General features: G+C 36.9%; 1 protein-coding gene across 2 annotated transcripts; it reads right to left on the minus strand.

Moving 5' to 3' along the window:
• Positions 1 to 1,281: 1,281 nt before the first annotated feature.
• On the minus strand, positions 1,282 to 16,317 carry b3gnt2b (UDP-GlcNAc:betaGal beta-1,3-N-acetylglucosaminyltransferase 2b). 2 transcript variants are annotated; one of them, XM_079386621.1, is made up of 3 exons: positions 16,178 to 16,317; positions 7,024 to 7,154; positions 1,282 to 5,072 (listed from the first exon to the last, which is right to left on the minus strand). In XM_079386621.1, the coding sequence occupies exon 3, from the start codon at positions 5,052 to 5,054 to the stop codon at positions 3,861 to 3,863; it is 1,194 nt and encodes a 397-aa protein (XP_079242747.1). In that variant the 5' UTR covers positions 5,055 to 5,072; positions 7,024 to 7,154; positions 16,178 to 16,317; the 3' UTR covers positions 1,282 to 3,860. The 2 variants fall into 2 exon arrangements, with proteins under 2 accessions (XP_079242747.1, XP_079242748.1); XM_079386622.1 differs by lacking the exon at positions 7,024 to 7,154.
• Between the last annotated feature and the right edge of the window lie 927 nt (positions 16,318 to 17,244).

Raw genomic sequence — 17,244 nt, forward strand, 5'->3', positions numbered from 1 at the left:
TCCTACCCAATACCTAAACTTAACAACTACCTTACTATTAATATGCAAAATTGGACCTTAAAATAAAGTGTGACATATTAATATTTTAATATTAATGAAATATTAGTCAAATATCTCTTCCATAATTTATTTAGAAATAAACTATTGTTCAGAAGATTTTCTTTTGAAAAAAATTATACTTTTATTTAGCAAAGATGCATTAAATTGATCAAAAGTCAGACTTTTTTTTAAATCTCAAATACTTGTTCTTTTGAACTTTCCATTTACTAGAGAATACACACTTCCCCACAAAAGTCTTTAAACGGTTTTGACTATATTAAGAAATGTTTCTTTTGGACTAAATTAGCATATTAGAATGATATCTGAAGGATCGTGAGACACTGCAGACTGAAATAATGGCTGATGGAAATTCAGCTTTGCCAAAAGGTTATTTTAAATAATTCAAAATATTAAAATTTTTCATTAATCGACCCCAAATCTTTAAATTGTAAAGCAATTTTATATTATCAGCATGTCAATTTGAGTGAAAAGCTGAAAACATGAATTTGGTCTCCTTTTTGTTTTAATGACTAGAGCAGAGATGGACTCAAGTTTAAAAAAAATAAAATTTTACATAAAATCGTAACAGAAGAAATGTCCAACATATTGTAGTCATTTTGACTACCCACCTACATTTACATTAAAGCTATTTTTTTAATCTCTTTCGTTCTAAGCAACCAACAAGAAAGTACATGTACTGCATTCTTATCCCCGCAGTAAATGACACAAAGAAGTGTGAATAGTGCTTTTTGCAGTACAGAGAACACGTTAAGTGCAGTTAGGTATAAAAATTCAGAGTTTAGCTGAGCTCTAGATCTCTTAGAGACGCAGATGACTTGTGAGTACTGCTATAATTAAATGTCAGAGGAGAAATTATGCTGCATGTTGAAACAAGACATTTTCACAGAACTGATCATGACAAAGTACCTTAGTGAATCAAAGAGAGGATGACATTAAGCTTTAAGAAATTACTGATAATGTATGTGTCAGACAAAATGGAGTGACAAAAATGATCCACCACAGAAGAGCTCAGGCATATTGACTCCAAGACACACAAAGAACAAAGATGCCCTCTGCTGGTAAAAATAAACTACAGCTACACACACACGTGTGTGTGTGTGTGTGTGTGTAGGGGGGGGGGGGGGGGGGGGGGTGCAATTTATCAAATTTTAATAATATTACATCTGATAGCAGAACTGAACAGAAAATTAATAATACAAGCACTCAGATGAGAATGATAGAGGTACAAGAAATCACTTTATTCCATTTATTACAATAAAAACAAATGATAAAAAAAAAAGGCAGTCAAAAACAAAATAAACATGTGCATATTCAATTACAAAAGACAGATTAACAATCAGAATTAACAGGCACATTTTGGTAATAACGTTTATGTAGTTCACTGTTTTTTGGTAAGAGGCGTTGTCAGAAATGAATCAGCATATAGATGTAGCAAAAAAAGTCATTTGACTGCTCTAAAAATAATTTTGTGGGAAAAGTTAAACAAAATTAAATGTTTAAAAAATTCCATATAGACACAACGGAGTAATAATTCAAAAATACAAACAGAATCATGATTTCACTTTTAGAACTGGATTTTCATGATCACACTCCTCAGCCTGTACGTACATCAACAAATACACATAAATATACATACATGCACAACTAAAGACATTTAAGGCATCATATTAACATTCAAATATCTCATGATGAAATAAAGAATTTTTAAAGGCAGTAACAAAATCTAAATTGCTTTTTAAAAGAATTTCTAATACATAAACAGTTGTGAACAAAAGGCAAGAGTTTGTTTTCTTCAAAGTTATGCACAGATGCAAGAGCAAAAACAACAACCTGGAAATTTTGAGAAAACTCACAGGAGTACAGTAAATACCAGTGTATAAAAACTTGCATAATCTATCTTTGTCATGGACAAAATTGTAGTTTATAAATACAAGCTTTTTGTACTGTTCATGACCTCATGTAAACACTTTGTTCCTCCCACCAAACACTACATCAGGCTGTTAAACCATGTGCTTGTCTTGCTATTAGCAGAGACAATAAAAAAAAAAACCCCACATCCTTAGCCCTCATTTCTCATAGCTGGGTGGACAACATAATATTAAACACTACAAATTGTGACACTACATAAACACTACATGACACAAGCTTGATTTAGGTCTTCAGCAAGCAACCAATGAGGCAGAATGCGTAACAGATTATATTTATAGAGAGGATATAGTCAGCACACCCTAGGAAATTACTAGGCCTAAGTGTCTTTAATAGGAGACACAGTCGATGGTGAACGGTCACAGAAAAATATATTTCTAGTTGACTGGCAGGCCATAGACATGATTTAAATATTCAATCAAGCTTAAGACAGATTTGAAAAAAGGTCCAGTGTTTATTTAAAAAAAAAAACATATGCAGACCAGCAGGGGTCACTGTAACATAGTTGGTGGCCACTGTGTAAAATTCAGTAATTAAGTCATCCAGCTGAGACCCCGTTTCCTGGCCTCTTTATAGAAGGGGGGGAAAAAGCAACGACAGCATGATCACAACAGAGACAGGCTCAATTTAGGTCTGGAAAACTGGCTGCAAAGTTTCATTCATTTAGTCAAGAAGGTAAATTGCGGGATCCCTAGATTTTAAATGGAAAATGAAACCCATAGCTCTGAACTTTCTTATATCGGATTTGCAAGCTTGATCAAAACTCTCGAAAAGCATCCTGAGAATCAGATCTGAGAGGGGAGCAAGCATATCGTCTGGTTTTTCAGCAAAGGAGTTAATGATTTGATACATTTTAAAAATTTCTTTGACGCAATGACCTGGTTTTGGCTAATCTGTTAATACAAAGCTTTATGACTTGCAACTGATTGTCTGAAGAAAAAAAAAAGAAAAAAAATCTAGAACGAAAAGAGCCAGTAATGCATGAAGTCGAAAGCAAACACGTAGTGGTTTGGGTAGGCAACCTATATTTAGTTGGCATCCAAAACCGCTGTCCTCACAAATAGGGCTCAAAAATGAGCCAACTCCTCATTAATCTAAACGAGCACAGGCTGTGGCAATATGATGTATAATATAAACGGGAAGGTAATATGTTCCTACCCATTATAGAAAACTAGAGCAGCGAGTATGGATTAGGCTTGTGATGGCTGCATAGTGTGTTCAAACACATCTATTCACTTCAGCATAATGCAACAGAATTGTCCTACAGTAAAAGAGACCATATTTTATCAAAACGATCAACAGGTATATCCTGCTCAGGTGTGCTGTGTATGGTCTGTGCCATGTTCAGACCAGCTGAACTACATTTCCCACAATCCTCAGCACCGCTGATCTCCCAAAGACAGAGCATTGCATAAATACTTGTAACATTATCAGCAGAATTTGATGACACAAAAAGTCAAGCCATTAGAATACTATGTGGGTAGCAATTTAGAGCTACATTTGAAATATATAGACACCTAAAGAGCTCATCATCACTTCCGACCTTTGATACGAATTGAAGATGCTAAATAAAATCACATTAGAACAATGGTAAAATGTTAAAGCGTTAGTTCACCCAAAAATTACAATTTGGTCATCATTTACGCAATCTCATGTTGTTCCAAACTACAGAAAACAAAAGATGTCCATATTATGAAAGCCAAAAAAATTAAATTATTATTAATAATAATAATAATTCACAGTGTTTTTCTGGTCAAACAAATGAAAGAAAAGACAGAAAGTCACTCATGTCATGAGGGTGTGTAAATGATAACAGAATTAGCATTTTTGGGTGAACTATCCCTTTAAAGCAGCCAAAACCCTGGATCAGCAGTTCACTGACAGTTCAAGGCTGGGTCATTCAGCCAGGCCCAGATTTTAATCATATGTTGAGGACTTCTGGGATGGACCAGCATCAGGCTGTTATAGGCACAGGCATTATTGCGATATTTCTCCTCGATATCAAAGGTTCTGAAGCCTTTGTGCTTCTCAGGAGCAAGGCCCAGTTTCTTAAGGCACATACCCGTGTAGACATCATCAATGGGGTAGAGGGGCACCAACCTCGAGACGTTGTGAAGTTTCTGGACCAGCTGTCCCGAGAACAGATAACCGCCCCCACCCGCATAAGCAGGATACGTTCCAACGAACATGCTTTCGGGGATAAAATACTTGACCTTTTTGTCCCGGTGTGGACCAGCATTGGTAATCACATCTCCTACAAACAGTTCCTTGGCTCTGGCATGAGAAAGATTGCTTAGGAAGTCTATAATGCGTTTGGTGTTAACAAAAACATCATCATCGCCCTTGAAGACGTAACTGACTCCAGGACAGCGGGTGTTCAGCCATTCCAGGAAAAGCACTTCCTTGATAGTGAGGTTGAAGAAGGTGTCTCTATAGTCCCATTGAAGAATATCTCCACGTATGGAGCTCTCATGGAGAAGCATCTTTGAGAGATCAGGAAAGTGGTCCTCCGTGGCTGCATTTCCAAGAAGAAACACCGTAACGACCGTTCTGTTTGCAAGGCGGCCAGCTTTGCCCCAAGACTCACGGATGGCCTGACGTCGATCAAAGTGTGGGACTAAAGATTTAATAGCTAGGAGGAGGAATGGTGGGTCTTTGCATATATTTGGCTGATCCATCACGATGGGATAGGACCTGCAGTGCATGTAAAGCAGAAAGTCCTTGAAGCGATCCGGCAGCGAGTTGTAATCCTTGACTTGGGTGGTCACCCTGAAGTTCGGCTCACAGGAGTCCAGACTGACTGTGTCGTTTAGCCAGTCTGGAAGCTTATCGATCGTGAAGTTGAGTTTTTCTAGGTTGCGATTGTTGATGTAGTTCAGCTGTTGCTGCCGGCGATTCCAGTAGGCGTCACTAGGGAGATCTTTTGCCCAGAAACGCTTTGTGGGAACCAGCTGCTTATTTTTGTTGCCGTCACCCTTCCCAGCATTGCGAGAGACCTCCACCACGATGAAGATGAACACCATTGTCATCATCACCATGACCTTCACCTTCCTCCGAGTTCCTTGCATGGTGTCGAGACTCACCACCTATACAGCAGAGACAAAAAAAAATAACAGATCAGGACATGTGAGGGACTACTTTCATGACTACAGACTAAAAAATAACTAACTAGGAAGCCATTGGTTCCTAAACTTTTATGAACCAATGTGTGATCAAATTACAGATAGAGCTGAATACAGATGGCTTAGTTCCGGTCACTGTAGTGATACTGACTGTATCTGTGGCATATGCATTTTTTAAATACTTTTATTCAGCAAGCATGCATTAATTGTGATAACTGATCAAAAGTGACAGTAAACATTTATAAATGCTACAAAGATTTCAAATATTGTGCTGCTTGACAGCTTGGTTGCACTTTATTTTGATAGCCCGCTTTAGACATTCTACTAATTATCGGTAACTACATGTCAACTAATTCTCATTAATTTGCAACTCAGAGTAGATTGTTAGGGTAGGTTTAGGGTCATTAGAATAAGTTGATATACTTAACATTCTTATAGTCAGTATGTTGTATGTTGTGGAGCCATCAAAATAAAGTGTCAGAAGTTATTAAGCAGACAGACTACTAATTCTCTAATGACTGCTAGTTGACATGTAGTTGCAAAGTTACTAACTGTTAGTAGAATGTCTAAAGTGGACTATCGAAATAAAGGGTTACTGACAGTTTTAGTCCCAAATAAAGGAAATACTAGCACACTAAAGATGTGATTGACTAACAGCACTTCACAAGATAATATCTGATAACTGCAAAGCTAGTTTCAATTATTTTTTACTCGGCTTGCCTTTAACATTTAACATTTTTGTTAATATGGAAGAAAAAGGAACCATTTCATTATATACGCACCTACATTTCTCTGAACACATTCAAAAGTAATTCATCCAAACAGTTTCCATTTCCTAGGACAGATTCTTCAAATATCTCTCACCAGAACGGTTCAGCTAAAGGTTTCTACGTATACACCCCCCCCACCCACCCAAAAAATGTGCAAAGCTTCAGAGTTTGTTTTTTTCATGTGTTGGCAACTAGTGTTTGAGTACTGCAAGCTAATAGTAAGCACAAATATCAATCACAGATGACTACTTAAGACATTGTAAGACAAGAAGACACAAAGACATCAGTTACTTGGACTTGGCCCCATTTCAAGCTTGACCGTTTTAATTTTAGACCGGCATGCTAAAATTAAACCATGTGAACCTCTTTATATTTAACTCTTTATGAGAGTTAACCCACAATTGCATAAATAACACTTTATTTGGGACGACTTGGAATAATTTTGCCATTTAAAATTCCAACAATATGAGAAAGGTTTCATTTCGGACAATTCACTTGTTGAAGACTAATATTACTTTTTTATTTAACCTGAACATGTCATTTTCTCATCCATCTGTTGCTTCTCTTGTACCAACTCCTTCCTCTTTCTCTTGTTTTGTTGCTTTTGTTTCCCAGCAACCCCTCTGCTTTGTTGCACATGGTTTCTCTCATTTATTCAACTCCACATTCTTCAGTTCAGCTTACTTTTCCATTCTCTTTCTGCTCTATCCTAGCCCATTTTCCGCTCGCTCCCGTCTTATTCTTTGTAAAACCCACACCCTTCCCTGTAACTCTCTTAGGGATATCAGTATAAGGCGTAGTACTTCCTATGGAACAGAGCTGAATGTGAGTTTAGAGGCAGTCTAGCGTTGCAGGTACAATAAAGGACTAAAGTTAGAGTGGCCTCATGGGTCAGCTGGCCTCTGGGATCAGTGGTGATTTAAAGACTACATATAAGCCAGTCAATGACAAGAGAGTCATTGATTTTCCAACAAGAAACAGCATTATCTTTGTTTTGACTATATGTCCAATATTCTTGAATTAAATTATGAACCATGAACCATTTAAAAGGTATTTTAGTGAATTATGACTAAACATTGAATATAAACAAATTAAGTTTTTTTCTCAGCTGAAATAATTACTCAGGGCCATGTGTACCTGTTTACCTGTGCACAGGTGAGACTGTGGAGGGTCCAGGTTTATGGTGCGCATGTGCTAGCAATTGTTTTTAGCCCATCCTGACACACTAACAGAGCGAATCACAGAAACAGGAATGATGTGGAGAGGAAATCCAGATCTGGGGAGAAAGAAAAACATGTTTTGCTGCTGCTATAGTAATGGACACATGGAAGGTCTGAGGGAACACGAGAGCCTGAAACGGCAAGCATAAACAGAGTCTGTTCACACTTGAAGATTAGCCCAGGTGGTCTTAGCTCAATTATTTGTTGGCCTGGCTTGAAATGACTAGCAGAAAAATACCACTTCTCTTTGAGTGACTGAAAACCTGGTGCAAGTAGGCCTACTAGTACTTTTCACAAAGGCAGATCGAGCTCTAAAGCGAACCAAATTCTGAGATTATTAGCAAAGAAAACTCTCTTCCACTGTCACTCCACCCAAATGTCTTCATATCCACAATGCAAATCACCGACAAGTGACAAATTGAAATGGAAATAACCACTAAAAGCACACATTTAATATATTAGGCTTATGACTTTTTCATAAGAAAATGACAACTCGACAAAAAAAAAAGTATGTATATTTGTGCTGTCAAATGATTAATCGCATCCAAAAATAAGTTTGTTGACATAATGAGTGTGTGCTCTGTGTATATGCATGCATGTATGTATATATATATAAATATAAATATAAATACAAACAAGCACGTATATTTAAGAAAAATGTTGTTTAGGAAATATATTTCATATATAATATAAAATATAATTATAAAGAAATAAATGTAAACATTTTCAAAACATATACCATGTGTGTATTTATATATACATAAATAAACAGTACACATACATGTAAACAAACTTATTTTGGATGTGATTAATCGTTTGACAGCACACACATATACATACATTTATTTATAAATATAAATATTTAATATATCACCATTTTTCTCAGTAAATATATTTCTAAAAGTTCCGTTGCCTTGAAAATTTCAACAGATGTTGATAACCCAAATAATCCATACATACAAAGAAAACAAAAAGTTCAAAAATTAAGGTAGGTGCAAAAAGGAATGGAAAGCCAAGACACCTGCTGAAATCTAGCAGTAATTAGAAAGCTATCCTGCCTGCTGCGCTGTCAGTGGAAATTAATATTAGCTGGTTCAGTCCCAACATCTACAGTACCAGGATGATGAACATGAAACAAGGTGGACATTTCAGCAAAACAATGATCCCAAACACAGCAAAGGAAACTCTAAATTGGTTTCAGAGAAAGAAAATAAAGCTGCTAGAATCGCCAGCTAATCACCTGACTTGAATTCAACAGAAAATAAGAACTAAAAGATCAGGAGTTCATAGAAGAGGCCCGCAGAACCTTCAAGATTTGAAGACTGTATGAAAGAATGGGCTAAAAATCACACCTGAGCAATGCATGCGACTAGTTTCTCCATACAGGAGGCGTCTTTAAGCGGTCATTACCAACAAAGGCTTCTGTACAAAGTATTAAATAAATTTCAGTAGTTGAATGCTTTTTCCCTGTGTCATTCCATTCTATTACACATAACTTAATTTCTGAACTCATTTGTTTTGTTTTCTTTCCATGTATGAATATGGTTGCTACTGACATCTGGTGAAAATGTATACATTAAAGGGTTAGTTCATCCAAAAATGAAAATTCTGTCATTAATTACTCGCCCTCGTGTTGTTTCAAACACACAAGACCTCCGTTCATCTTCGGAACACAAATTAAGATACAACAAATAATGTCTAAACATTTCAAAGCCACGTCCAGGGCATAAAGTACTTTTGAGGGTAATGATGACTACAATCCAGACATTTAGTGCATCTGCTCCTCTTCTCTCTGATCGTAAGTGCACCAAGTAGCTAAAGAGTGCCCAGGAAGTGAAGTCTCTTATTAATAATTAACAGTACATTTGCTGTGTAAACAATGAACTGAATCTCTCTCCACCTCACATCAACAGACTCACACTGATGCTTTCATTAGCCCTTTACAAATGGCTCTGACTCTGCCCACATTTTTTGGTTATGTCCATATTCAGTCTTTTTGGGGAAGGGCGGGACACTTAAGATCAAGGGTAACAGGCTTTAACAGAAGCCCTCCCGATATGGATCTTCTTCGAAGAATTGTCAGTCAAATATGCTCTATGGAAAAAATAACCTTCTCTCACCAGTAACAGAAGAACAAAAGGGTAAATTTGAGGAAATGGGATTGTTATATACTTCAAACAATCAATGGCTAGACTTCCAAAGTGCACTTCAACTTCTATCTGTACCATGCGGTTCTTGATTTCTTGTAAGACCTCATGTAACTGTTTTTTTTTATTTTTATTTTTTTATTACTGCAATCTTTTTTTTTTTCTTTTTCTCTGTGAATGTGAGTGTCTCCTTGTAGATATTTTGGTTTACGTTCTCTATTTGTGTGTCCTAAAACTGAAAATCTGTCAAAAAATAAGGAATTAAAAAACAGTTTAACTAAATTATCTGTTCACTTATAATAACAATCTAGCTCATCTATGGTTGTGAAAGAACTTTCCTGGTTTGTGAAACCAACCAACTTGTTGGTTAATCATCTTGCTGTTGGTCAGGAAAGGAACTTAAGCAACAGTGTGCAAAATCCAAAGCAGAAACCATAGCAACTAGTCAATGCCATAAAATAGGATTATACAGCATGCGGTGGTATAATTTGTGCTACTGCTCTAGATGCATGCGTCAAGAGTATTTATTTGTATTTTTGCACAGCTATTAGCAGGCTGGATGGATTTAGATTTTTTTACTGTGAGAAAAGGTGAATGTAAATGTCATGAGAATTTACAGAGCCTCCTTGACATGTCCAGAACAAGTCAAAACAAGGAAGAATCTGCTGTTCTGTCTTTAAGCAAAATGCAAAGCAGAGCAGGGTTTACGTCGCAACTTGCATTCAAAAAAGCATTCATTCAACTGACGTGCGGTTGCAGGTGTGCATTTAATGGTTGTTTTCACAGAGATGGAAATATGGGTATTACATTAACTTGTCCTGTCTTTACTCAATTTTTATGAGATATAAAGCCATTTCCATACTGATACAGACTTATTCTCTTGCTTTGGCAAGTTTTAAATAAAAAGAGAAAATCCAAATTTAAGTATTTAATTCTCTCATTATGAAAAACTAGCACACTTTAATGGTAACCCTACAATGACATATGGTTCAACAATTAATGACAAGACAACACACAAAAAAGGTGCATGCTGTACAAAACTAAACAGAAAATCCTTACTATCATAAGTCCAACAATATGCAAAAATGCACAGATGACATGCTGAATAGGAAAATTATTTTTTTTTGTAAATGTTTCAACAGTTTCCTGTTCTCAGTGGTCAATGATTTATTGTTTATGGTCGAACCATGTCTACCAAGTATGTGGCCAAGTATGGTGACCCATACTCGGAACTTGTGCTGAATTTGTGTGAATTTAACCCATCCAAGTGCACACACACAGTAGTGAACAAACACCTGGAGCAGTGGGCAGCCCGGGAAGCAGTTGGGGGATCGGTGCCTTGCTCAAGGGTCTCACCTCAGTCGTGGTATTGAAGGTGGAGAGAGCGCTTGTTATTCACTCCCCCCACCGACAATTCCTGCTGGACCCCGAGACTCGAACCCACAACCTCAGGTTACAAGTCTGACGCTCTATCCATTTCTATCCACGACTGCCCCCTTTGCATTGTTTGGTTAAAGGCTTTTGAGGATGAACAGGTCTAATGCATCTGACCAATTTGTCAAATTTCAGATGAATTTGTAGAAAAATCTGTGCTTACCAACACTTTTAAAATCTAAACTGTCTATTTATTTTCCCCAACCAAACTATGCTAAACACAAAAATACAAAATGCAGCTAATTATGCACTGCCCGCATACCCAATAAATAGACCAGTGACCAACCAGTTAAAAACCACTTTTTTAGTCAACAAATCAGTACATATGAACAAGAAACCTAGAAGCAGAACCAGTATGTAACACGTGTGTGTCTGCATGTATGAATTAGAACAGAGCACACTATATATAGCTCCAGTTAAGATTAAAAGCACTATCTATACACCCACTCACTGATGACAATTTCTGTTACTTCCAGTACACTTCTGTTGTAAGAGATGAATAATAATGTTGAGGGTTAAACAAAAAGCAAGCCAGCCACTCTGTGATGAACTACCTGGGCACTGTGCATGGGGACTGCAAGTCATTTATGTGAATTTTTAAGAGAGTATCTCTCAAAAAAAGTCACAAACTCATTTCTGTATAGGTCAAACACCCTCAAAACATGATCACCAACACACGGACTCAAAAAGATGGACAGAAAACTATATAAAAAAAAAAAACAGGTCCAAATGACTAAGTTTGGAGTCGGTGAGGTAATGTCTTTAAAAGACGACTATCATGCTGCTATAAAGACTGCGTTTATTTGATCAAAAATACAGTAATATTGTGATATATATTTGCAATTTCAAATAACTGTTCTCTATTTTAATATATTTTAAAATGTAATTTATTCTTGTGATGGCAAAGCTGAATTTTCAGCAATCATTACTCCAGTCTTCAGTGTCACATGATCCTTCAGAAATCATTTTAACATGCCGAGTTGCAGCTCAGAAAACATTCCTTATCAGTTTTGAAAACAGATTTGTTACAAAGTATTTTTGGGAAATGTTCTTTTTTTCTGATGAATAGAAAGTTTCACAGACACTTTTGATCAATTGAATGCTTTTAACCTTTGAATGGTAGTGTATTTGTGAAGGAAGAAATGTGAACAAAAATTATTTACGCTTCTCTTTTACATATACAGCTTGGCAACGTGAAACAAAAACAAGGCCATTACCAGCCCATCTCCCCTTTCATAATATAATGTATCTGAAGTCTCTAGGCACTGAGTAGATTTCCTGGAAGAGGGTGAATTCTCTATCACTGAAACTAATTATCTGGGGTGGAGTTTTCCCATGTGGCGGCTAAATGGAACACAAGTGTCCAAAACACAATGACATGAAAGAGTGTGAGAGATCTTAAAGGACACTTCTAAGGAACTCCGCTACAGGCAGGAAGCCCCTGTAAGAAACTGACTGACTGCAGGTTTTTCCTCAAAAGACAAGTCTCTAAATCTTTAACACATTCTGTAGGTTACTTTAAAAATGCTTACGTTTATATGGGTAAAACGAGACCAACACCAGGGGGGCACAAGCTTACACTGAAGGACATCCCTTGAGTCATCATGGAAATGCATAACGAGTCTAACTCCAGGGGATTTACCCTAGTTAGTCAAAAACCCCACTGACTGGTCTTCCTACTGCTCAATGCACGATGACTTGAGAAGTACAAGAATAGAAAACATGTGCTCTTTCATTACTTCTAAAATGTTTTGGAGTGCTAAAATTTAAGCAACAATTAAAATACAAAAGGAAATCATTGATGCAAGAGACTGTACTTCAATTTTTCCAAGCCAAATGCACTGCCACAACCTAAAAAACCTAATCTGGGGGGTTGTGCTAAACTCAAGCACATACTTGAAGACTGTAGGCTACATTCCCTAAGAGCATGCAATGTCTCTGTAATCAGGCTTACATTCTACACGCTAGTGAAACCCAGGCAGGAATGAAACTCATTCTGACTCCACAGTTAAAACTGTTTGTTAATGAGGAAGGACAAGCTGTAAATGGTTACCAGTAGGGCTGGGCGATATATAAAAAAAATTGATCTCTCGATATTTTCTAAATTTTTACGATATCCGATATATATGTAGATATGTTTGCATTTTAAATAATAATAAAAAACTATTTTCTTTTGCCCCATTAAAAAAACAAAAAAAACAAAAAAACAATTTAGATAGAACAGCTATTGTTACAAAGTAAATTTGTATGTTTAGTGCAAATATAAGCATAAAAAAAAAAAAAAAAATCTAGACCAAGTGATCACTTACTGCTTTTTACTAAATTAACATGTATATGTAACTGAAATAATGCAAAACAAGTACAGAATGTGCATTCTGTCAACATTTTTAGTGCATGCAACTGACCATTTACACTGTGCAACTGGGGGAAGTAATTAAACTGGGATAAGTATTTTTATTTTATTTTAATGTTTTTACAAGTTTTTAGCTAAGAACAAAAATCTGTCAACTCTCTAGTTTAAAAGAGGCTCTGTGGCATGAAACTATGTTCCCACAGGCACTAAAAACCCTCTCAGATGGGGAGCTAGCTGTTGGAACACACAGGTATTTCTTAGCTAATTTGGCAAATTTGGAGAAATGTGCCTTATGGATGATCCACCACCATGAGCACAAATCAATAGAATGTGGACTCATACATGTTTTTTTTGACCTCATCTATATACACACACATACCAAAAGACTTATGCACTCTCTCTGTCTATATTATGAAAGCTGGTAAAACAAATGAAAAATATTATAACAGTGAAATTCCTAATAGTAATTCCAAATTGCAATAGCCTATGTTTCTCTGTTCAAACAACAGCGGCTAAGTGCATTTATTCAGCGATCACAATCACAAACAATACAGTCGAGATCTCCTGACAGAACACAGACCGGCTGAGGGACACTTATTTTGACCGCTAAACTCCAGCTTGTTTGTCTGTGACTTCAGATCAAAGTCTGCGGTGCTTCTGTAATGAAGAGCGAGCGCGTGCCTGGTTGCCAGATTGCTTACAATAAACTAACACCGGGAAGAAAATGTATGCTTGTAACAGATAAACTCTAATTCGGGGATTTGAACTCTTGATATCTGGCAACCGCACGAATGAAAGCTACCTCTCGTCTCTTGCGCGGTAATGCTTAAGGGGGCGTAATATTGGACGTCCGGCGCGTTATTTTGGGAAATATTTGAATTTGAAATATTCGATATTCACGATATTTTCAAATTTAACATCGTCGTCATAATGCGATATTATCGCTAATATTCGATATATCGCCCAGTAATAAGGTTAAAGCAACATTTGCTGTCTCTCAATGTCCAAGTGTCATGCAATTCAACAGATAGACCTAGTTCCCCAAAAAAATAAAATTCTGTCTGCTTAAATGACACTTAAGAGCACTAGCATTGCCAGAAACGTTTAAGTGGGTGGGCCTACATAAAACTGGGTGGTCCAAGTGTGCAGCATAGGAAAACTGCATGTCAAATGGCCAACAAAAAAATACAGCACGAAGGTTCATTACACAGCACTTATAAAGCAAGCATTAACATTAGTAAATTTTATGTTAATGTTCATTTCAAAATTTACTAATAGGACTTTATTAAATTAAAAATTTCAAGTGTTAACATTTGCCTGAGCTAAGGTTAACAAAGATGAAATAAACACGGTAAGGAATGTATTACTAATCTTAGTTAACGCATTAACTAAGGAAGTTCACGCACATCGAGGACCGCAGAAATGTGCGCAGCTGCAAATTATGGTGGGACTAACAGAATCGATCGAATCATCAATTTTGACAAGTGTGAAGAGGGAAAACTAAGAAACGACCTGTAATTGACCATGAAAATAAGTGTTTAATATTTGTAATAAATATATAAAGTTACAGTAAAATAAGACATTTATTATTATAGTTTAATAAATTACATTCATTTGAAAAATTACCAACTTCTCATTGGGTCTCATTCTCAATTACCAACTTCCCACAGATAAAAGTGGGTGGGCCCGGGCCCACAGCTACGCTACTGCTTAAGAGGCTTTTACTCAGAGCTTCTGTGATCACTAAACAAACAGGACATATGAGTGTGAAGAATCCAAATTGTGCTCTTCCTGTAACAACGCACTAAAAATCGTGGATGCATAAGAATTTACAACATTTGAGAAAAATCTCATTCACATTATAATAGAACAGATTGGCTCTGCAAATATTGCACTTAAATGTAATTATCTAAAGACGGCATGTTCACCCAACGCCAAGCTAAAGTGCCACCATAACCAATCATAAAAATGAAAAATACATTGTCATGACTGGTCATTACTGTTACTTCCTAGTATATGGTTACTCATGTTAATCCATAAGCATGACTTTCTTTTTTTCAGGATCTTTTTCTCCTTCTCGGAGAAAGGACATTCAGAATCAAACAGGTCTTAAGAAACATTCCTGGAAGTGGCCTCTGATCTAATCTTCGTCTGCACTTTCAACCCCTTCAGAGAACAGTCTGAATACATTTAGGTTACAAAGCATCACTGATGAAAGCAAACACTTCATATCATTTCTAACTTACAACTGTAACAACAAATAAAGCTTAGGGGAAGAAGGAACCTGTAACTGAGAGGAAAGATCTTACATTATGAATTCTCATTTAGGCTGGATTCATAGAGGGCAGGAAGAGTTTAAAGGTCATTTAATGCATTTTAACTGAACAGCTGTCATTTGATTCCCTAAAACTATCGTTTTAATTTAACTGAAATTTCACTTCCCTTTCAACCAGGAATCAATCTACATGCAAACAACAAGGCACACACCATAAATGTGCAATGTGCTTGGTTAAAAGTCAATTGAGATTGTTACGACAGTAAATGATGCACTTTATAAATGAGAAGAATAATGTTCATACTATTCATTGTGCTGTAGCTGTACTGATAAACCAACACCATACCAACTGTCAAAGTAAATGCACCCCTTGTACAGACATGAGCAGGCAGGTCACAACCTGGGAACAAAGACCACAAATACAGCCTAATGAGGATTCATTCAAAACTACAGAACGTGAAACTGAAAATGGGGAACAGCTGATATCGGTTAATCTACTACTAATACCAACCTTCTCTAATAACATCTAACATAGATATTGTACACACTAGACACACACGTAAGCATTAATATAAACAGCTTCCAGCACGAACTACGGCAGCGACTAAATTTAGACTGTTTTGGAGTAGTCTAGTTATTTCTCTGACTCAGCCAACCACTCGCATGTATTTCACGAAGCTGTTAACAATTTTAACTACGAAACGCAATCTGTGACTGTACCTCTCACCCAGGTGACGCAGCAGAAGAGATACAACCAAACTAACTTTACTTCTGACCGGTAAAATGCCGAAAATAGGCCTACACCCAACAGACACATTAACTTTCTCTGAAACAGCATTTGTAAAGAGAAGGGAGTGTTTTAAAACTCACCCGCACGCGGACGACTCCGTGTCGCACTCCTCGCCACAAAACATGAAAGTTAAAGCGGACTTCTTGCTATCAAAACTCAGCGGACACCGACTGGAACTGAACCGAACTAATACCAAACTTCTGCCTTTATCTTTGTCAAAGTCATTATTACCTTTCAGCTCCAGCTGCGAGAGAGTGTGTGTGTTCACATCCTGCCCGTCTCCAGATCTGCTTATGATGCATCCACTCCTCACAGGGCGGGGTGTAAACCCTCCTTATTTACAGCACTATTTACCATACATTCACTTTGTTTACAGTGCTTCCTTCGTCACTGGAATGAAAACTGTTTGCCTAGTTGCTTTAACGTTACCTGGAAAGACTTCTGACAATTCCTTGTACTTCGACTGGTTTATTTATTTTGGGTTTATATTGGTTTTTAGAGTCATTCTGACGAATTCTAGTATAAAATGTAAGTTATTTATTTAATTATACATATAATTACTTGAGCTCATTCTAAACATTAATTTGAGGAGGAACAGGTATAATGCTGTAAAATACTGGTTTCTATCTAGTCCAATAAACCACTTAGTAGCTGGCTATGGAGGTTTAAAGAGCAGCAAATGACCTCAAAACCCACCTAAACCAGCCTGGAAGACCAGAAAACTAGTTTTTCCACGGGGAAGTGTTGAAATTCACAGGTTTCTGCTGGATTTCCTTTGCCAATCTGACTGAAGTGTGGTCAGATGTTACGCATGACTCTTTGTGGTTCGTCACATGAGGAAACAAGTCATGGGCCTACTTTTTGAATGAATCTCAGTTTCCAGCATTTGCTCAGCACAGACAAAGCTCTTCCTGCTGCATCCCACTGTTTAAAAAGTCTCTGTCCATGTTTATTTTTCTTTGTCTTACATTAAAAAGTAAGTTTGTCCTGTATGTCAGCTCATCAGGAACAATGGGTATATTTGAAAGTGAGCTGAGCGAGATCATATGTCCTTATGTTATGTTTTCATCCGAATGGACCGGTGAGGTTTTGCCTGTGACTTCACACACAACTGTGGATGTAACCTTCCTTACAGAGGTTTCAGGAG

Source organism: Barbus barbus (genome assembly GCF_936440315.1).
Source record: "Barbus barbus genome assembly, chromosome: 30".
Taxonomy (NCBI): domain Eukaryota; kingdom Metazoa; phylum Chordata; class Actinopteri; order Cypriniformes; family Cyprinidae; genus Barbus; species Barbus barbus.

Coding starts and splice junctions, on each gene's coding strand:
- b3gnt2b (XM_079386622.1), bottom strand. CDS start 5,054: ATGCAAGGAACTCGGAGGAAGGTGAAGGTCATGGTGATGATGACAATG.